We start from the raw sequence: 22,241 nt of genomic DNA on the forward strand, positions 1-22,241 counted from the left end.
AACATGCACAGAATTTCCAGCCTCCGGAAAGTTGGAGGGTTGGGGAGAACCCGTCTGGGCTGCAAGAGACTCATATCATGGGCGTGACTGTTCTTGGGGTTCGGTAGCTGAGTCAGAGAAGCTGGACACTGGGTGGCAAAAAGAGAAAATGTCCTACCCCAGATTGGCAGCCAGGTGTCCTTAGAAGGTGGGACCCTAGAATGGTTTGGAGTTTCTAGCCTGTGTCCCATGCCTGTCCTCAAGCTGAGCCCCACTTTGTCTTGTTGGGTCCCTTTGGCAGCATCTTGTTCCTCCAGGCGAGCTAACAGGCCAGCAGGGTCTCTGACAATGAATGAGTCTTGAGTCCAGAGCACGCAACAGGTCAGACAGGTCATGCAGCAGGAGGAAATGTGACAGCAATGCCAGGATGTCTCCAAGGGTGCAGAGGTGATTGAAGGAGGCAAAACGCAGGTGGGGGGTGACAGCCACAGCCACGGGTCCAGGCGTACCACGGGAGTCCCCTCATACAGATCCAAGATCATGTTGCACCCACTGCCTAGAGCTTCCTGCAGTAGCTTGGCCCTCACACCCACCAGATGCCCCTGTGTCTCTGGGTCCACCCACTGCAGCAACAGTAGCTACAACAGGCTGGGCCTGGGGAGAAGACCATCAACCGAACAACCAAGTAGATAAGGATGGGTGCTGGGGCTAAGCCACATTTGAGGGGCCCTGTCTCCCCCAGGTCTCTTTCTGCAGCTAGGTACCCAAGACAGTCTCAGGTTAGAGCAGTGGCTTTCAACCAAGGTCTGCAGCCCGGAAAAGATCTTGAACCAGGGCCAAAGAGCCAGTAGAGCAGGAGGGCGCTTGCCTTGCACACAGCTCATCCAGGTTCAATCTCCAGCAGCCATGTGGTATGCTGATTACTGTCAAGAATGATCCCAGAGTGCAGAGCCAAGAGTAAGTTCTGAGCACCGCCGGGTATGCCCCCCACCCCCCAAAAAAAGAAAGAAAAGATCATGAGCTACTGAACTATCTTAGAAGTTAATGCTGCTGGCAGGAACCTGTCCGTGGATGGTTACCACCCTTTGGGTCTAAAGAGATGTTTCTTGAATTTTAGTTTTATGCCAAGTTATTCCCTGGCTGGAGTGTTTCTTTTTCTTTCTGTTCTACTTTCCAATAAATTCTTTCTATTTCAAAAATAAAAATGGTGTTTCTCTTGAATCTGTGCATCTAGAACAACATGCGTGGAGAATGGTTTGTAGCAAAGGTGGGCAACACCCTAGCTCTAGCTTGGTCTCAAAGGCAATAGAAATAGATAAGGAGGGCGGGAGAGACAGAACAGAAGAAAGGGCATTGGCCTTGAGGTGCCAGATTGGTTCAAAGCCAAGGACCCTATTGAGTTCCCTGAGCTTGCCAAAATAGATCCCAAAACACAGTGCCAGGAGTAAGTCCTGGGCACCAACAGCTATAACTCACCAAAGTAAGTAAAAAAGAAAAAGAAGGAGCTCTCTCTCCTCTCTCTCTTCTCTCTCTCTCCAAAGTAAAAATGAAAAAGAAGGGGCTTGGGCCCGGAGAGATAGCACAGAGGTGTTTGCCTTGCAAGCAGCCGATCCAGGACCAAAGGTGGTTGGTTCGAATCCCGGTGTCCCATATGGTCCCCCGTGCCTGCCAGGAGCTATTTCTGAGCAGACAGCCAGGAGTAACCCCTGAGCGCAGCCGGGTGTGACCCAAAAACCAAAAAAAAAAAAAAAAAAAAAAAAAGAAAAAGAAGGGGCTTTCTCTCTCTCTCTCTCTCTCTCTCTCTCTCTCTCTCTCTCTCTCTCTCTCTCTCTCTCTCTCTCTCTCTCTCCATTCTCCTCTTCCTGACTTCTGCTTTATGCAGAGCAAGATGTCACCATGCTTCCTAAAATTTTTCACCTAACACCCATCTGATAAGGGGATACTATCTAAGATAGCTAAGGTACTGGTCGAACTTAATAAGAAAGAACATCCGGGGCCGGAGAGATGGCATGGAGGTAAAGTGTTTGCCTTGCATGAAGAAGGACAGTGGTTCGAATCCCGGCATCCCATATGGTCCCCCGAGCCTGCCAGGAGTGATTTCTTTTTTTTTGTTTGTTTGTTTTTGTTTTTGTTTTTTGGGTCACACCCGGTAATGCTCAGGAGTTACTCCTGGCTATGTGCTCAGAAGTCGCTCCTGGCTTGGGGGACCATATGGGACGCCGGGGGATCGAACCACGGTCCATCCTAGGCTAGCGCTGGCAAGGCAGACACCTTACCTCTAGCGCCATCTCACTGGCCCCAGGAGCGATTTCTGAGTGCAGAGCCAGGAGTAAATCCTGCATGCCTTTGAGTGTAACTCAAAAAACAAACAAACAACAACAAAAACAACAACTATGACTGGACAGGGACCCCTAAGGGGCAGGGCTATCTGCTTTTCTGTGTATGCAGAGCTCCAAATAGACCCAGAGCAGCTTTTGGGCACGTAGCTGCAGGAAGGAGGCTCCACCCTGCGTTCTGAGCACCAGGGAGGGCATACTCATCTCCATCATGGAGAACGACATTTCCTGTCTGCCCCACCCCATCCCACCCCCTCTTTTCCCAACTGCTGTGAGCAGGTGCCCAGGCCAGAGCTTGTGCCTTTGACTAAACTCAGAGCACAAATGGCTTTTACCTGGCTACAGAAACCCTCATGGGCTATGACTCGGCCCCTAATGCCAGATGGCCTGGCCCGATGGAAAAAAAAAAACCTGGGTCTCAAACTCCAAACCCTGCCACCCCATCTGCTTGGGAGCTCTCTGGGACCCTGCAAATGAGTGAGGCAAGTGAGCATAGCAGAAAGCTCTGGAAGGAGTGACCCAGCCTGCTCGGCTTTGGTTTAGATTATCTAGTAGATGGTGGTTTTTTTCCTATCAGATATGCAGCTTCTGCTTACAGATGTGCTTCCTCTGTGGTTTCTGGTATTTGCCAGAGGAACCAATTGCCAAAGGCTGGCTAAAAGGACAGCCCCCAGGGGTGAGACAAAACCTGCCTGCCAGGCCCTGGCAAGCCCACAAAACACAAGGGGCATCACACTGTCCTTGCTAGCCCTGTGGGGCACTGAAGGTAACTGGTACCATGCAGAAGTAGAGAACCAGCTTCTGGATTCGGGTCTCCATGCTCAGACTCTAGGATTGGCCTGCTAGGAAGTGGGAAAGGGTATTAGGAGAGTCTGTGTGGGGAAAGCAGCCAGCTGTAGGGTGCTGGGCCCCACTTGGTGTGGGGGACATGATTATGGGGGACATTGTTCCAGTTCAAATTGTTCATCAGTCTGGCTCAGGCATTCAAAGTGGTTCTAAAGGAAAAACTGAGGGCCAGAGAGACAGAATATGAGATGAGTCACTTGTCTTGCATGTGGCTCTTTCTACCTACCCTGGTTTGATGCCTGGTCCCACATATGGTTTCCTCAGGACTCTGGGGGTGGGGGTTATTCCTGAGCACTAAGCCAGGAATAGCCAGCCCTTAAGCACCTCTTAATGTGACACTACACCAAAACAGACCAAAACAAAGAAAGAGAACTGAGTGGGGCCAGAGCGGTGGCGCAGTGGTAGGACATTTGGCTTGCACACAGCAGACCTAGGACAGACTGTGGTTCGATCCTCCAGCATCTCATATGTTCCCCCAAGCCAGGAGTGATTTCTGAGTGCATAGCCAGGAGTAGCCCCTGAGTGTCACTGGGTGTGGCCCCAAAACCGAGGGGGGGGGAAATTGAGGGATCAGAGCCATAGCAGAGTGGGTAGGGTGCTTACTTTCATGTAGCTGATCCCATATGACCCCTCAAGCCTTCCTGAAGTAATCCCTGAGCACAGTCAGGAGTAACCTCTGAGTATTGTCAGGTGAGGCCCCCAAACTAAAAGAAAGAAATCACTGAGAATGGAGAGGTCCCAAGGTCTCTTCCCACGATACCTTGAAACAGACTTATGGCCAGGCCTTCCCTGGGTGCCAGCTCAGATGGCCAGAAGTGGGTTCAGGTGGACTCTTAGTGGTCCTCAGGCTTCTCCCCCCTCCCTCCGTACTCCAGGGGGGAGGTGCATGGGGAGGAGGGCGGGCAGACATCTGGCCTCCGGTTTCTTCTTTGATTCTGGAGACCAGCTCTTGCCAGGTATGGGGTTTGGGGAGGCCCCATACCGGAGCCCTTCTCCCTGGCCTGGGGAGTGCTGGGAGGCTTGGCAGGCCCCCAGCCATCCTTGTCCTGACTCCAGGCCTTCCCTGGGTGCCAGCTCAGATGGCCAGAAGTGGGTTAAGGTGGACTCTTAGTGTTCCTCAGGCTTCCCCCCCTACCTCTCCCTACACTAATGGAAATGCGCTTTGGGAGGAGGGTGGGCCGTTATAGTAGTGATTTATGTTGGGACAGTCACTGGAATTTTTTCCTCCTTGTTTTCCTATTGATAGTATTGTATGCATATATATTTATATATCCATAACATCCATCCTGTATTGTGACCTTGATACCGCCCTACAAATCTCATTTCTAATATTTTACTGCCTCAGTCCCAACCCTTATTTCCCCCCATCTTCCCATGTAGGTGCAGCTCATGACATGAAGCTCACCACATAGAGTGATAAGTGGAGTTAGAGAAATAACTACACTGAAAACTATCATAACAATGTGAATGAATGAGGGAAAAAGAAAGCCTGTCTCGAGTACAGGTGTGGGTGGGGTGGGGTGGGGAGTAGATAGATCTGGAAAATTGGTGGTGGGAATCCTGCACTGGTGAAGGGGGGGTGTTCTTTACATGACTGTAATCATACAACTACAATTATATTGGTAATCACGGTGTTTAAATAAAGATAATTTATATATATAAAAAAAAGAAACAGAGTTATGGGGTACAGATCCACTTTTTCCAGAACATACCACTGTAGGGAGATGGGGGTCAGGCAGAGCAGGCCTGGGGATTGCCACCTGCCACCCAGAACTCGTGTGGCCTCTCTCACTCACCCCATATGACTCTCAGTAGTAGCATTTGGGAGGTCTTGGCAAGGGGCATACACCACCCACTTCTCTGGCACAGAGAGCCCTAGAACTGAAGTGGGCAGTGGAGTGTGAGCTCCATGACCATCTGTGTGTGTGTGGCTGTGGTCACTGAAGTTCATGGATACTCAGCTGTTGGGGCCATCTGGGCAAGGGCAGATAAGCCATGGGCCCAGCTCCTGGCTCTGCAGGAGGCACCCCACAAATTTTCTTCTACTTCTCTGTGGCCTTCACTGTGTCTCCTGTCTCTGTCCCACACTCCAGCTCCCATTACTCCCTAAATCTATCCTGTCTGAGCCCAATTTGGGGATTCCCCAGAGTACATACAGACACACTCACAGGCTCCGGGTCAGCTCTGGAAGGGACATTTTTTTGCACTTCACCATGTCCTCTTGCAAGATGGACCTCTGGAGTCAGGGCAGGTGAGTCAGTCATAGCCAGGTCCTCCCCTAGAACCCTAGAACCTCCTGACATGAGCAGGAGGATGATGAGGGCAAGACTGGGAATCAACGTGGGGTTCAGCAAGTGTGGAGTTCTTGACTGGGAGGACTTCTGGGTCGGGGCTGTCAGATCACAAGGAGAGTCCAAATCTCCTTGGGTTGGCCTCCTGCCCCTCTGGGCTTCCATCTCCTCCAGGCCTCTACCTGATCCCCCTTCTGTCTCCTCCTAGGAGGTGCCCATCTTGTCTGACTAGAAGGAGGAAGTAAATTCAGCGGGTTTTAGACTGAGAGGGGTTGGGGCCGGAGCAATAGCACAGCGATAGGGTGCTTGCCTTGCCTGCGGCTGACCCAAGATGGACCTCGGTTTGATCCCTGGTTGCCCATATGGTCTCCCAAGCCAGGAGCAATTTCTAGTGCATAGCCAGGAGTAACCCCTGAGAACCACCGAGTGTGGCCCAAAACAAACAAACAAAAACAAAAAAATAAGAAGGGCATTGTGACAGACTCCTATAGGTATCACGTAAGCCCCCCGAGGACCCCTCAGAACTTTGGGGGAAAGATTGTGCCTCTGGGGGTTGAGGTGAGGCCAGGCAGGATCCAGGAAAGCTGGAATCCCTCCTCCCAAGAATATTCTATGTTCTGCTCAAAGAATTTGGGTCCCGGGGAGAAGAGGGATGTGATGACTTCACTTCTATCTTCTACACAGCCACTACCCCCACTGTCCACACCTGCCCTACCTCTGAGCCTTAAGAAGCCAGGTCTACAGCTCTGGGACCCACATCCTACATCTCTTTGGCCTGCAGGCTCTTAGGAGAGAGGCCTGGGGAGAAGCATGTAAGGGCATGGCCCTTCCAGGAGAGGTTCCCACTATTTTCAGCAGGCTCCTCTGTGGGTGGAGAACCAGGGCCTCGAGGCCAAGAGCCACGACGGTGCCATCTAGTCCCACTTCTGGAGGCTGGGCATCCTGCCTGCAGTTTGGCTTCTGGCTGCTGTTTCTCCTCATGGCAGGGACCATATGGGATGCCAGGATTCAAACTACCATCTGTCGTGGGTCGGCTGCTGCAAGGCAAATACCCTACTGCTGTGTTACCTCTCCAGCCCCTCTCCTGTTCTAACCATCATGATCAGCAACTGCTATTCTGAATTTTAAGCAGTGCAAGGTAGGGCAGGAATGGGCAGGGTAGAACAGGGCGGGGCAGGGCGGGACTGGAGGCAGGTAAGGCAGGTGGGTTGTACCCAAGCAGGTGCTGGCATTTTGTGTCTCCTACCCAGGAACTTTCATAGCTTTAGGGGTTTGAGAAGCAGGAGGTAGACGTGAACCCCCTGAGGATCTGTGCAGGAAGAACACACCTACCACCAAGCACCCACTCTCTGCACACTCAGCCTTGGAACTAAATTCATCGAAAAGGATTGACCTCTGGACTGGAGAGATAGTACAGTGGGTAGGGTTTGCACACGGCCATCCTAAGTTCGATCCCAAGCAACCCATATGGTCCTCTGAACACTGCCAGAGTGAAGGGCCAGAAGTAACTCTTCAGCATTGCTGGGCATGCTCCCCACCCCCCAAAAAAGCAAAACCAAACACAACAAAGGATCTATCTACTTCTTTTTTTTTTGTTTTGTTTTGTTTTTGGGCCACACCCGGTAACGCTCAGGGGTTACTCCTGGCTATGTGCTCAGAAGTTGCTCCTGGCTTGGGGGACCATATGGGACACCGGGGGATCGAACCGCGGTCCGTCCAAGGCTAGCGCAGGCAAGGCAGGCACCTTACCTTTAGCGCCACCGCCCGGCCCTATCTACTTCTTTAGTAGAGGAAAAGACAGGCATGCAAAGATGTTCACTGCAGCCAAGTCTTAAGCGTATATGAGCACATGGGATGTGGCACGAATTAAGCAAGGCAGTGAAAATACAGAATTGGCAGGGGAATTGCTCATGGCCTTGGCATATAGAAAGCCTGGATTTGAGCCCCATACCACAGGTTCCTGGAATACCACCAGGTGTGGCACCCTTTTCAAAGAAGAAAGAAACCAGAATTTTTTTTAAGAGCTTTCTTCACAAATAGAAGGAAATATTAGTAGCCTCCAAGAACAAAACGTTTTTGTTTATCCTTTTTTTTTTTGAAGGGGTAGGAAGGGCTCCCCACAAATACCTGGGAGCTTGCAGGGCTAGGCCAGGCAATGCTCAGAGGGACATTAGAACCTAGAGATTTTAATCCCAAGAACTGAAGTTAGCTGAAAAGAACAACACCCTCAAACCTACAACCAGACATATACGCCTATGGGTCCTAGTATACTAGACTTTGTTTTTAGCTTTTTTGGGGGTCTGCATCCAGCAGTGCTCAGGGCTTACTCCTGGCTCTGAGCTCAGGTTTACTCTTGGTGGTACTCAGGGAACATTATAGGGTACTGGAAGTTGAACCCCGGTTGGATGAATGCAAGGCAAGTGTCCCATCAGCCACTGTGCCACTACTTTGGCCCCTTGGGATGCTATTCTATGGGATGCTCAGGGGATGATGATGTAACCAAGAAAATCAAATAGGATTGGTCCTGTTGCTGTCAGCCAAAGACCCCTTCCTGCACTCCTGCAGAAAGACCCAAAAGGCCGCTGATGCTACCTGTGAGGGCCAGTGTCTGAGGGGTACCCTGACAGGGGTCGTGCCATTACAGGCATATGGGGCCCATGTAGAGGAAATGGATCAACCATGACTATCCAAGCACAGAGGAAGAGGAAATGAGATGAGGCTCCGGTGTCCTCCTGCTCTATGCTGGCCTTGAGCTGAGCCCCAAGACCTGATGGGTGGAGCCTGGGCACCCTAGAACCAACCTAAGGCTGAGCTTCTCCTGGTGCATGTAGTGGGACCTCCTAGGTAGAGGAGGGGTTCTGCACTACCACCTCCCACTGCCCATGAGTGGGGTGCTCATTTGGGTTAGGGGCACCTTCCTCCTCCCACTCTGCTCTGCTAAGCCCAGGTTGGTGGAGGTGAGCAAAGGCTCCAGGGTGGGTAGAAATAAAGGAGAGACCCAAGATGCTGCAGTCCTGAAGGCTGGCCCAGGAGGGAAGGAAGAGGTGAGAAAGGGAGGGAGCCTAAAGGGGTCCTCCAGGTTCTGTCCTTCCTAGGGGTACAAGGGTGGAACCCTGTGTCCCCTTTCACTCAGGGAGGCTTCCCACAGTTTGGTGCTCCCAGCATGGGATGGAGCAGGATGGGCATTTGGCAGAAGATGGGTGCAGGGGACATCTTACCAAGTGGGAGGTTGGTGGTGTGTTGGTGTACCTGAGACCCTGGGTTTGGGTGTAGCTACCTAAGACCCACCCATTTCTGGGAGGGGTCTTGGAATAGGTAGATAACCCTGGAGCCAGGGGATTAGGCTCTGCCCTGCTGCGCTCGCTGGCTTTAGGTTCTTTGCCTCTTTTGGTCTTTGACCAGGATGAAGGCCAAAGGAAGATGGCTGAATTATAAGATGCAGGGCTAAGAATTGCCGAATGCTTGAAAGGTTATGAGATAGGCCACACACCTGTGGTGGTCAGGGCATGAATAAAGATGATGCTTCCTAATGCCTGCCTGTGAGTGAGTGATTTCGCCGTTCACCTGGGCCTGGGACCCGCCCGCTGGATGGGGTTGCAGAGCCACGTGGCCTGGGATGGCAGAGAAAGATTCACCATCCATCGCCATCCAGATCAATCCTTAATTATTTGATTCTACAGTGGTGCATGCTCTGGTGGGACAGGGGTGGCCTATGGGTGTCCTCTGGGGCAGAGAGGAGCAGATCTGCTAGGACAGGGCTCCCCACAGCCTGTGGTAACAACACGACTCTGTGACCTGAAAAATGATGGCAGGGACAAATTGTACAGAGAGGGGGAGTCCCAACCTGCCCCCGTCTAGCTCTATCTCCTGCTCCAACCAGCCCAGATGCATTCCTTCTCTTTTCCAGGTGGAAGGCCCTTAGGGGAACTCAGAAAACCCCAGTGTACTCCCGAAGGACAAGATCAGGCAGTGAAATAACAGGAAAAAGGCCCCTAGCATGGAGGCAATAGCTATCTACACCCTCTTTCTTAACTTCGCCCATTCCAGCAACACCTTAAGATTTGACCTGCCCACATACACACTAAGGAGTGTATGTTCCTTACTAAGTGTATTAGGGAGATCACATGTGCACCCTGCATAAGATGGGGTGACAGTGAGGATACAATGCCTGGAAAGCAAAAAGCACTGGCATCTCAAATCCAAGGCACCCAGCCACATCCCGCTACCCCACTGGAGGGTCGAATGGCAAGGCTCTCCCTCTAGCCACAGCCAGTTTTAGCCATTCAGAGCTGAAGGACCACCCCTCCATTCTGCCATCTGGCTTAGGCAGCCTTTGGGGCCCCCTCAGGATGGCTAGGCCTTGCCACTGACCTGTTTGTTTGTTTTGTTTTTTTTTTTGGTTCCAGTCTGGGTGGGACACCCCTCCCCATCTCTTCCCAGCTTCCTCTGTTCCAGAAGCCTGCCTCTTGCTTTTCCTTGCAGTGCAGGCAAGTTAGGGTATCTGCAGGCCTGACCTTAGGCCACTCAAGATAGGTCCTGAGCCCAGTATCTTTTAGAGGCCCGCCTGACATTCCAGGTCCACTATCTCAGTCTGAACAGCTTCCTGAAAGGACCCCACCACTCTCCACTTCCTGAGACCGGGCCCCTCTTCCATTTCTCTGTCTCTCTTGTCACCTAGCAGGGGTGTCAGGAAATAGGGGAGCTGTGGGGGGAGACCTGTACATCACAAGACAATTCTGCTAAGTAATAGTTTTTCTGGCTCCATCTCACAGGCACTCTGTCCGTGACAGGAAGTTTCCAAGCATTTGCCATGGCCTCTCTGGCAATTCCCAGTCACCAATCTGGGCATATTTCCATCAGCCTCTCAGCACTATCCACCCTCTATCCTGCTTCAACATGATTCTTTTCACTACAAACTGTCTGTTGTCCACAGCCTAAAGCAGGACAAGTCCTTGGTTAGGTCGGTTTGTGAGCAAATGCCTTGGATGAGGCTCTGAGCAAGGGGAGAGGCAAAGGCACGTTAACCAGCCATTCTATCCATTAGAGGCCAATGAAAACTAGGTGAATTCATAGAAATTCTTAAAACTGTGAGGCTGGAGAGATAGCATGGAGGTAAGGCATTTGCCTTGCATGCAGAAGGACAGTGGTTCAAATCCCGGCATCCCATATGGTCCCCCAAACTTGCCAGGAGCGATTTCTTTTTTTCTTTTTTTTTTTTTTTGGGGGGGGGCCACACCCAGCAATGCTCAGGGGTTACTCCTGGCTGTCTGCTCAGAAATAGCTCCTGGCAGGCACGGGGGACCATATGGGACACCGGGATTCGAACCAACCACCTTTGGTCCTGGATCGGCTGCTTGCAAGGCAAACACCGCTGTGCTATCTCTCCGGGCCCACCAGGAGCGATTTCTGAGCGCAAAGCCAGGAGTAACCCCTGAGCGCTGCAGGGTGTGACCCAAAAACCAAAAAAAGAAAAACCCAAACAAACAAACAAAAAATTCTTGAAACCTGAGCTAGCAGCAGACTAGGACTCCAGCTTCCATAGGAGTTTCTCTCCTCTTGTGCTAGACATGGAACCCAGCACCGCACACAAGCAAGACAAGTCCTCTGTCTCCCCTGTGTTACCTACTGGCCCTGACTTCCGTCCTGAGAGAGAGAGCAAAGACATTTCAAAGTAGGGGCCAGAGAGAGAGAGAGAGAGTAGTGGGAAGGGCACTTACTGTGCACATGGCTGACCTGAGTTCAATTTCAGAACCCCAGATAGTCCCTTAAAATACAGAGTCAGGTATAAGGCCTGGGCACTGCTAGGTGTGGCCCCCAAATAAAAGGAAGACTAAAAGCAGAGGGAAACATTTTTGTGTGTGTGTGGGGGGGGGGGGCACACCCGGTGGCACTCAGGGGTTACTCCTGACTGTGCTCAGAAATCACTCCTGGCAGGCTCGGAGAGACCATATGGGATGCCAGGAATCGAACCCATGTTGGCTGCATGCAAGACAAACGTCCTATCGCTGTGCTATTGCTCCAGCCCAGGGACACATTTTGATAGGAGCCATATACTGCAGTGCTGGGAAATCCAGGGCCACTGGTGTTCAACCTGGTCTTGCTCAGGGCTGCAACTAGAGGTGCTAGAGGTGGGGCATGCGGTACAAGAATCAGTCTCCCAGATGCCATGTTGAAGCTAAGCATGTACCTTTCTTCTTTGTCAAGGGGGGATGCAATGTTCAGTGACTGGGGGGGGGGGGCACTTTATGTGGTGCTGAAGATGAAAAGAAGGTCAGCAGTATGCAAGGCAAGCAAACTGAGGCAGTCATGTAACTGAGGCAGTCATGTAATCTATCTACACATTGGGCTACATCTCCTGACCCTGAGAAAGAAATTTGGGGGCCACATGCAGCAGTGCTCATGACAGGCTTGGGGGACCACCTGGGATGCCAGGGATGGAACCCAGGTTGGCCATGTGCAAGACAAATGCCCTACTTGCTGTACTGTTGCCTCAGCTCCTGAGAAGGAAAATCTTTTAGCAAAGGAAACTGGGACACATGGTACGAATATAGAAATCCATTCACAGGCAGCTCTGCTGCAACAGTGAGGATTAGGACTCACATTGGAATAAAATGGCAGAACACGCTAATCATGGGGCCCACTACTAAGGCTGGAGCTGTGCTCCTGGTACAGTAGGAATGTGGAAGACAAAGGGATGCAGGGAGATATGAGGTAGTAGCTAGGGGCACACAAAGGGTTTGAGTATATTCAGAAGAGGAAAGGGTTTTTTTTTGTTTGTTTGTTTGTTTTGTGACGCATAGCAGTGCTTAGGGCTTAACTCCTGATCTGTTTTCAGGGTTCACTCCTGGTGGGCTTGGGAGACCATACAGAGTGCCCTGATCGAACCCAAGTTGGTCGTGTGAAGGCAAGCACCCCACCCACTCCAGCCGTAGAGGAAGTGATTCTGCCATCAGAAGCCTTGCCATTCCCAGTAGAGAATGAGTGAGCACACACCTAATGTCCATAAAACGACAGCTTGACTCACTCTGGGGACAGACACTCACAGGTAAGAGACCTGGGCACCATCCAGGGACCAGAAAGACAAGTAGAAGGAGCAGAGGGACAATCCTAAATTTAGTAAATATTTACTTGTGCACTAGACTTGGCAGGACAGGGTTTCAACTCACGGCCTCTCTGGCTTCACTGAATGTATCTATTCCCCACCAGCAGACACCACCCTCATGCTCTGTTTCATGGTCGCATGTTTCCCTGATATATTCACTCTTACATACAGAGCTACTGTTCTTTGGTTAAATATAACAACAGGGGGCTGGCTGGATCGATAGAATAGAGGTGAGGCATTTGCCTTGTACGCAGCCAAAAGGACAGAGCCTGGTTCGAATCCCGGCATTGCATATGGTCCCCTGAGCCTGCCAGGAGTGACTTCTGAGTGCAGAGCCAGGAGTAACCTCTGAACACCGCCAGGTGTGACCTCAAAACCAATCAATTAGGGGCCAGAGCAATAGCGGTAAGGCATTTGCCTTGCAGGTGCTGACCCAGGACGGACCCCGGTTCAAATCCTGGCATCCCATATGGTCCCCCGAGCCTGCCAAGAGTGATTTCTGAGTGCAGAGTAACCCCTGAGCGCCGTCAGGGACCCAAAAACAAACAAAAAAGACAACAGTATTAGAGACACAACTATACACAGAATGACAAACACGAACATCTGGACCAAGGGAACACAGAAGCCAAAATGGGTCCCTAAGAATAAGCCACTTTGAGCCAAGAGCTAATATGGGGGGAGTACTTGCCTTCCATGTAGTTGACCCCAGTTCAATCCCTGGCATCACATATATGTACCCCAATCACTGCAAGACATGATCCCTGAGTACAGAGGCAGGTATGACCCCCCCATAAAGAATATACCATTTCATAAGTGGAGACATAAGTTTAATCCGCTGCAGGGTTACAAATGGGACTGTGGACCCAATGCCCAGGTCATTTCTTCATGGCCACTGCCAAGCTATTTAAAGGCATTCATGTCCTTCCCAGTGGCTGATGCCACTGAAATAACACACCATCCACACCGTCAGATCTCAAACACAGAGATGCGGAGGTGCTCGGGGCAGGTACACTTTTATTGAAGTTCTTTTAAACTAAAATGATTTGCAGTAGAGGACAGAACCAGCAGGAGTAGCAGCCTTGGGGTGTGTGGCACCCCTTAACCAGTGGGAGGAAGGGAAGGGGGGAGGGAGGGAAGGAAAGGAAGTGCTCTCTGATGCTCCCTCAGTCTAAGGAATGAGAAGGGGAGAGAATGGGAAGAGGAAGGGCAAGACTATCTTAAAAGAAAAACCCTGAAAGGCATCAACCTCCACCTGCTGAAGTTTGTTCTCCAACGGCTGATCATCCAGTTCCAGCCAAGCAGGAATAAATTAAACATCGTTCTGCCACCTCAACCGATGGCAACAAGAGCTGCCCTCTGGCTCTGGAGTCCGCATGCACCGGCTGCCAACAGCCCCGCTGCCAGAATCACTCAGGCAGATTTTCCGCCAACTCTTTGGCCCTCTCCCTTGGCCACACTACATATGGCGGCACTTCCTGACCGGGTCTCACTTCACTTCCGCTTCTTCTCCTGCGTGCTGGTGAACCACGAGTCCAGAAGCTTCTTGCTGTAGTAGAGCTGCCAGGCGTGCACCTGCACTGCTAACACCAGCACCAGGTACATAACGGAGACGGCGGAGAAGCCGAAGAGGAAGCGGTAGGCCTTGCCGTGCCGGTACAGCTGTTGTGCTGCGGGGAACATCTCCATGCTGCCATAGATGAGTGGGGCGATGGAGAAGAGGCCCATGCTGATCATGGAGAGAACCAGGTAGCTGATGTTGTTACGAGGGAAAGAGAAGAGGCCCAAGAGCGAGGGCGCGATGCTCAGCAGGTAAGGGTATTCCCACTGGTAGGGCATGGCCACCTGGTCGTGCGGCAGGAGCTTGAGATGGCCCACACTCATCTTGGCGACCAACAGCAGCCAGAGGACCAGATGCACGTAGATCAACTTCTTGATCTCATACTTGAGAGTCACGCTGTGGGGGGAACAGAGGGAGGAGTTGCTTTCGGGAAACCTTTTCTGACCACCTGCTGTATGCCTGCCCCAGGAAGCTAGAGTGGACCCCCAAGATGCAGAAGTGGGGAAGAACCATTCTAGCAAAAGGCTGGCCGGGTACAAGGAATTGAGAATGAAGAAAGTGAATTGAGGGGGCTGAAGAGATAGCACAGAGGTAGGGCATTTGTCTTGCATGCGGCTGATCTGGGAGGGATCTGGCTCGATTCTCAGCATCCCGTAGGTCCCCCAGCCTACCAGGGGCAATTTCTAAATGCAGAGCCAGAAGTGACCCCTGAGTGCCACTGGATGTGGCCTTTTAAAAAAAAAAAAGATTTATACCAGAGCTCCTCAACCCCCCAAAAAGAAAGAAAATGAATTGAAGGGGGGCAAGAGATACTACAGTGGTAGGGCATTTGTCTTACACGTAGCCAATCCAGGACAGATGGTAGCTTGAATCTGAGCATCCCATATGGTCCCCCTGTGCTATCAGGAGCAATTTCTGAGCACAGAGTCAGGAGTAACCTCTGAGTGCCACCGGGTATGCCCCAAAAAACAAAAAAAAAACAAAAAAGGAAAAAGAAAATGAACTGAAGGGGCCAGAGTGATAGTATAGTAAGTAGGGCTCATCCATCACATGGGGCTGACCCAGGTTCGATTCCCAGCATCTCATATGGTCCGACTACAAACACTTCACTTCCAGGAGAGAGATTCCTGAGTGAAGACCCAGGAGTCACCCCTGAGCATTGCCAAGTGTCGCTCAAACACCAAAAAAAAAAAAAAAAAAGAAAAGAAAAGAAAAAGAACTGGGGCCAGAGAGATAGAATGGAGGTAAGGCATTTGCCTTGCATGTAGAAGGTCGATGGCTCGAATCCCAGCATGCCACATGGTCCCGAGCCTGCCAGGAGCCATGTCTGAGCATAGAGCCAGGAGTAACCCCTGAGCGCTGCCGGGTTTGACCCAAAAAACAACAACAGAAACAAAAAAACAAACAAACAAAACAAACAAAAGAACCAAAGACCAGAGAGAAAGCAGTGAGCTGGAGCAATAATATAGCGGTAGGGCGTTTGCCTTGCATGCAGCTGATCCAAGACAGACAGTGGTTCGAATCCCAGAAACCCATATGGTCTCCTGTGCCTGACAGGGGTGATTTCTGAGCGCAGAGCCAGGAGTGACCCCTGAGCGCAGCCAGGTGTGACCCAAAAACCAAAATAAATAAGTAAAGAGAACGCACAGGTTCAGTGGAGTTTTTCTTTTCTTTTCTTTTCTTTTTTTTTCTTTTTTGGTTTTTGGGCCACACCCGGCGGTGCTCAGGGGTTACTCCTGGCTGTCTGCTCAGAAATAGCTCCTGGCAGGCACCATATGGGACACCGGGATTTGAACCAGCCACCTTAGGTCCTAGATCGGCTGCTTGCAAGGCAAACACCTTGCTGTGCTATCTCTCCAGGCCCTAGTGGAGTTTTTCTTAGCACTTACCTTTATTTCCTAATTCACTCAGGGGATAAAGACAATCTCTTCACATGGAAAACACAACAATTTGTTTGGGCTGTTCCCTTAGGCAGGAAAGAAGTGAAGGTCCCCCAGTTGGTCTTTCTTAAAAACTCCAGAAAGGGAGCCAGAGACTTATAACACGAATAAAGGCATATTTGTCTTAGATGCAATCAAACAAGATATGATCCCCAACACCATTCCAGCATCCCCTAAACACCACCAGCAGTGATCCCTGAACCCAGAGCCAGGGACCATCCATCCCTGAGCATGGGGGTGTGGACCAACATCCCCTCCACCCCAAAACAAAACAAAACAGAAAACTCGGTAAGAGAGATTCAAAAACCATTCTGGAAGAACTTAAATAGATTTAAGGGAAGGAAAAAATGTTTTTGGCCATTAGAAAAAAAATGCAGGGCCCGGAGAGATAGCACAGCGGTGTTTGCCTTGCAAGCAGCCAATCCAGGACCTAAGGTGGTTGGTTCAAATCCCGGTGTCCCATATGGTCCCCCGTGCCTGCCAGGAGCTATTTCTGAGCAGACAGCCAGGAGTAACCCCTGAGCATCACCAGGTGTGGTCCAAAAAAAAAAAAAAAAAAGCAAAAAAAAAAAAAAAAAAAAAAGAAATTCTTTGGGGCCGGGCGGTGGCGCTGGAGGTAAGGTGCCTGCCTTACCTGCGCTAGCCTAGGAGACGGACCGCGGTTCGATCCCCCGGCGTCCCATATGGTCCCCCAAGCCAGGAGCGACTTCTGAGCGCATAGCCAGGAGTAACCCCTGAGCGTTACCGGGTGTGGCCCAAAAACCAAAACCAAAACCAAAAAAAAAAAAAAAAAAAAAAAAGAAAAAAAAAAAAAGAAAAAAAATGCAGAGTTAGAAGCCAGGGAGGGGGGAATCACACTAGCCTTCAGCTTTCAAGCCGTTCCAAGATGGGGACCAGCCATGGAGGTCTGAGGATCATCGCACTTGCAGTCCAGGTGTGCTTGGCCCACGGTGATTGCAGCAGTCGCTGGGCAAGCTGCAAAACGTCTGGGCTGTGCTTAAGAAAGTTCTGGAGGACGGGCAGAGAGAGCCTGACTCCTTGCAGCCCAAAGCCCAGTCCCCTCCATAATAGCCCATAAGGGGCTTAACCTATCCTTGCACTAAGTTGAGGCTGGATCGTCTTTTCTGCTGTTGGCTGCTGTTTGGGCAAACCCAGCGATGCTCAGGGGTCACCCCTGGCTCTGCACTCAGAAATCTACACCTGGTAGTGCTCCAGGGAGCACATAGGATGCCACTGTTTTTGGCACACCCAGAGGTGCTCTGGGGTCACCCCTGGCTCTGCAGTCAGAAATCCACTCTTGGTGGTACTCCAGGGAGCACATGAGATGCTGCAGATGGGAACCCCAAATTGGAGGTGTGCAAGGCTAGCACCTGACAGCTCTGTCCCAGGCCTGCTAGTACTTAACCACACCTGCTACCCCTGGCAGGTGGGGAAACTGAGGCTCCATGAAGGAAAAAAAATAAAAATAAAAATCCAAGATCCAGGGGTCAAGTTGCAAATCAGCATCCCAAGATTTGGGCCAGGGCCTGGGTGCCCCCAGCAGCAGGCCTGACTCCCCAAGACTGGCCTGGGGAAAGGCTCCTTTTCTCCTCTTCATACCCACCTCATCTGGTAGTGCATGGCAACCCGCTCTCGGTGCTGGAAGTCGCTGCCATCGGTGCCAGCTGCTCTGGGGCCTGCCCGGGATGCCATGATCCCAGCCTACAGCCCTTCACTCGGCCCCAATGGCTGCGCTGTCTCGGGGCAAAGTAACTTCCGGTCGCTCTATCTCAGGAGAAGCGACTCTATGGTGGCTACTTCCGGTACTAGGGGCAGGCGCGCTCCCTAAGCCCCGCCTCTCCCTTACTCCCCCCCCCCCACCGGGGAGGAACCGGAAGTAGGTAGTCACAGCCTGTATCTTGTGGCCTGTCATTGGGGGTGTTTTGCTGCTGCTTCAATTATTTCATTTTTTTTAATTCAAATTTTAAGTATTTATTGACAAAAAGTAAACAAAAAATTCTCAAAACAAAACAAATAAATAAGAAAGAAAGAAAGAAAGAAAGAAAGAAAGAAAGAAAGAAAGAAAGAAAGAAAGAAAGAAAGAAAGAAAGAACAAAACAAATTCTCAAACAAAATTCTCAAAATACAAGAGCTATCTTTTGTTCCAACATAAAGTTTTTTTTTCTTTTCAAGGAAAGTGTAACACATACTAACTTTGAATTTAAATTAAAAAGTTACAATATGGCAATTTGAGCACCAAAATAATTACATATTGTTTTAAAAATAACTTAATTAATTCAGACTAATTAATAAAAGTAATTAGCCACTTCACAGGGAATTTTTATTTTTTTTTTTTATTTATTTATTTATTTTTTTTTTTTGGTGTTTGGGCCACACCCGGCAGTGCTCAGGGGTTACTCCTGGCTGTCTGTTCAGAAATAGCTCCTGGCAGGCACCGGGGACCATATGGGACACCGGGATTCAAACCAACCACCTTTGGTCCTGGATTGGCTGCTTGCAAGGCAAACGTCACTGTGCTATCTCTCCGGGCCCCACAGGGAATTTTTATATTTCAATGGTGCTTTATCATAGTTTAAGGAAAGTGAGCAATCATTCAAGAGGTTATCAGTCTTCAGGTCAAGTTTTAATAATTTTCTCCATAATTGTTGCCAATATTTGTTGGGTTTTGTACTTTAAAAAATGGTGGGAGCCACACCTGGTAGTGCTTGAGGACTATGAAGGCATGTAGAGTGGGATCATCTTGTGTTGGGAATTAAACCTTGGGTCTTGCCTTTGCAAGAAATGTGTTCTACCACTTGCATCACCCCTAAAATTCTGTTTCTGACCTTTCTGCTTTAGGCTATTCTGATAAGTGTGAAGTAATAACTCATTGTTATATATTTTTTTCTTTCTCCTGTTCTTTTTTGAGGGTGGTTGGGACAGACTCAGGGTTTATTCTTGTCTATGTGCTCAGAAATCGCTCCTGGCTTTGGGGATCATATGGGACGCCAGGGATCGTACCCAGGTCTATCCTACGTTAGCCACATGGGAGGCAAAAGCCTTACCGCTTGCGCCACCCTCTGGTATCTCTTATCTTTTGTAATAAGGCCCAGAGACAAAAGAGTTAAGGGCTGGAAGGACTGGAAGGACCGGCTCACAATTTGAAGCTCACCTCCAAAGAGTGGTGAATGCTGTTAGGGAAATAATTACACTAACAACTAGCATGACAATGTTAAAGAATGAGAGAAGTAGAATGACAGGCAGGGGGGACATTGGTGGTGGGACTGTTGCACTGGTGAAGGGGGAGGTATTCTGTTTATGACTACAATTATGCTTGTAATCATGGTGCTTAAATAAAGATATTATTTTAAAAATAAAATAAAAACAAAAGAGCTTACTAAACCTCTATTGTATTAGTGGCTTTATTGGATATAGAATAGTTTGTAAAAATATACTTGCTTTGGAACTGTCTCTTTTTTTTTATTTCCATATATTTTTTTTTTTTTGTGGTTTTTGGGTCACACCTGGCAGTGCTCAGGGGTTATTTCTGGCTCCAGGCTCAGAAATTGCTCCTGGCAGGCACAGAGGACCATATGGGGCGCCGGGATTCGAACCGATGACCTCCTGCATGAAAGGCAAACGCCTTACCTCCATGCTATCTCTCCGGCCCCTCCATATTATTTTTAATTTTTCTATTTTCTTTATTTTCCTCAGTAACTTTCCCTTATCTTGAAACAAATGTATTATGGTCAATTATGACAACTATGTGATGCATTTTCTTTCAATAAAAAAATTTTAAAATAAAATATGGCAAATTGAGTACAAAAGTAAAAAAATGAAAATAGGGGTCCCAGGCCACTCCTGGAGGCTCTTGCCTGATGTTTCGGTATGGTTGTCCAACCCATTTCTTCTGCGGTGCTTGGGCGAATCCAACTGTAGGCCTCGCCCAAGCTGCACCCCTTGAGCCCTAGCCTCTATTCAGACTCTCCCTTTCCTAAACTTCATAGTTTTTTTTTTTTTTCCCCTTGGTTTTTGGGCCACACCCGGTGGTGCTCAGGGGTTACTCCTGGCTGTCTGCTCAGAAATAGCTCCTGGCAGGCACGGGGGACCCTATGGGACACCAGGATTCGAACCAACCACCTTTGGTCCTGGATCAGCTGCTTGCAAGGCAAACGCCGCTGTACTATCTCTCCTGATCCTAAACTTCATAGTTTTAATATGAGCTGTTCCACTGTTCAGAGAGGGATGCTGAGATGTAGAAGTCTGAGTATCCTTAATAATTGCCCCCCTCACAATCACTAACAATAACTTTCTTCTGATAATCAGATTGAACTAACCAGCAATGAGACACTCCAACACACCAAGGTCACAGCAGTGTTTTTGTGGCATTCCTGCTAGAGACGACTTGGGCAAAACTCAAGTTGAAAGAGATTTTACAGGAAGACGACAGCCCTGTTTGAAAAATGTGGAGGCTGGGAAAGAAGATGTGGAGCTGGTGGCCAACATCTGGGGACAAGGGGAGTGTATGGAGCTGATTCTGGGCAGAGGTGAGAAGGGAGGAATGTGGTGATGTTGAGCCTATGAATGCACTAGTACCGCTGAACCGTGCACAGCAAATAGTCACAGAATGGAGCCGAGAAATAGAACAGTGGGTAGGGCTCTTGCCTTGTACTGGGCCAACCCAGGTTTAATCACTGGCATACCATGCAGTTTCTCAAATTCCACCAGGAGTAAGCCCTGAGCACATCTGGATGTGGCCCCAAACCAGATGACATAAAAATGTAAACTTTGAAAAGAACTTAGCTTTTAGATGGTCCTAGGGTCCCAGGTGTTTCCTTCCCTGGTTGAAGATTCAGTTCAGTCCCTTAGGCTGAATTGATAAGAGAATTCAGGGGAATGCAGCTTTTTGAGTCCCTAGAGCAATTCTTACTGGTCTCTCAGCCATGAAATGATTTGGGGCATAGTGTGGGGTTTTTGTTTTTCTTAAATTGAATCATTGTGAGGCACATAATTAACAAAGTTTTTCACCATTGAGTTTCAGTCATAAATATTCCAACACTCATCCCTTTGGACACAGTTCATTTTGAGGTTCTGTTAATGTTCTTTTTAAGCATTTCTATAGTTTTATCAAGTAATAGTAATTTCATAGTTTTATTAGGTTTAACCACGCTGCTAGCTTCTGATTTCTTTCTTTCTTTTTGTTTGTTTGTTTGTTTGTTTTTGGGTCACACCCGGCAGTGCTCAGAGGTTACTCCTGGTTCTATGCTCAGAAATCGCTCCTGGCAGGTTCAAGGGACCATATGGGGTGCTGAGATTCGAACCACCGACCTTCTGCATGCGTGACAAATGCCTTACCTTCATGCTATCTCTCTGGCCCCAGTTTCTGATTTCTAAATTCACTGTTTTGACATTCCCAGGCCCTCTGGCCCTGATGACCCCAGCAGCTAGGCAAAACAATTCACTGACACAGGTGAGCTACTGACTGGCCCAAAAAGGTAAGAGAGAGTTGTATGTGCTTGTGAAATACAGGAAACAGTCAGGTAAAGATTGATGTTGCTTTTAGCTCTGTCATTGTTTGCTGGCTCAAGGCTATAAAAATATCTATGAGACCCTGATGGGCCAGACTTCTCCCAAAGACCCCCATCCTGGTGGGTCAAGACATTTCCAAGGAAAATCTGAAGAAACAAACAGGTCACCAGAATGTGAGCTGAGCTAAGAGTGGTGTTGGGAAGGGGGTTTGGAGGATTGTATCTTTTTCTATTGAATGGTGTGAACTAAAATTTATGTAGACCTGTGGAATGTTTGAAATGTAACTGCATGTAACCTCATTATCATTTGAATTTCTATAAGAATCTGGAAATGACTGAGCTTGGAGCCCTGAAGACTGAATTCCTGCTGCACCAGGAGACTGCGGTAAACCCAGAGTGCTCTGGTAATTAAACCCTGCATTTATTAGTTTACATCTCTGAAGTTTCCTGGTCTTCACTGAGGCAGTAGGTTTTCCAGAGCCCCTAGACTCTTCCTGGGCCCTCTTTAGGCCCTAGGCAATACATCCCTTTTCAACGGTTCAGGCTTAACTATCTGCTTCCCCACTGCCATGTGACATCCCTGCAGTGAAGAACTTGGGGTGCCTTGTGTCCCTAGTAGCCCATAGTGCCCAGTTAGTGCAAAAACTTGAGATCTGCTGGATGATACATACATACAATACTT

General features: G+C 49.4%; 3 protein-coding genes across 3 annotated transcripts in view; 1 reads left to right on the forward strand and 2 right to left on the reverse strand.

The window, feature by feature from the left end:
• Positions 1-22,241, reverse strand: part of FANCD2 (FA complementation group D2) — a 1,230,368-nt gene that overhangs the window by 1,099,201 nt on the left and 108,926 nt on the right. The window lies entirely within an intron of this gene.
• Positions 1-22,241, forward strand: part of EMC3 (ER membrane protein complex subunit 3) — a 146,271-nt gene that overhangs the window by 60,839 nt on the left and 63,191 nt on the right. The gene's annotated exons all lie outside the window — the stretch shown is intronic.
• JAGN1 (jagunal homolog 1) lies at positions 13,552-17,787 on the reverse strand. Its single transcript, XM_049766338.1, has 2 exons — positions 17,656-17,787; positions 13,552-14,508 (listed from the first exon to the last, which is right to left on the reverse strand). The coding sequence occupies exons 1-2, from the start codon at positions 17,742-17,744 to the stop codon at positions 14,046-14,048; spliced, it is 552 nt and encodes a 183-aa protein (XP_049622295.1). The 5' UTR covers positions 17,745-17,787; the 3' UTR covers positions 13,552-14,045.

The sequence above is a fragment of the Suncus etruscus genome, chromosome 20, assembly GCF_024139225.1.
Source record: "Suncus etruscus isolate mSunEtr1 chromosome 20, mSunEtr1.pri.cur, whole genome shotgun sequence".
Taxonomy (NCBI): Eukaryota; Metazoa; Chordata; class Mammalia; order Eulipotyphla; family Soricidae; genus Suncus; species Suncus etruscus.

Coding starts and splice junctions, on each gene's coding strand:
- JAGN1 (XM_049766338.1), bottom strand. CDS start 17,744: ATGGCATCCCGGGCAGGCCCCAGAGCAGCTGGCACCGATGGCAGCGAC. Junction 14,509..17,655: donor GCCATGCACTACCAGATGAG/GTGGGTATGAAG, acceptor TTCCCCCCACAG/CGTGACTCTCAAGTATGAGA.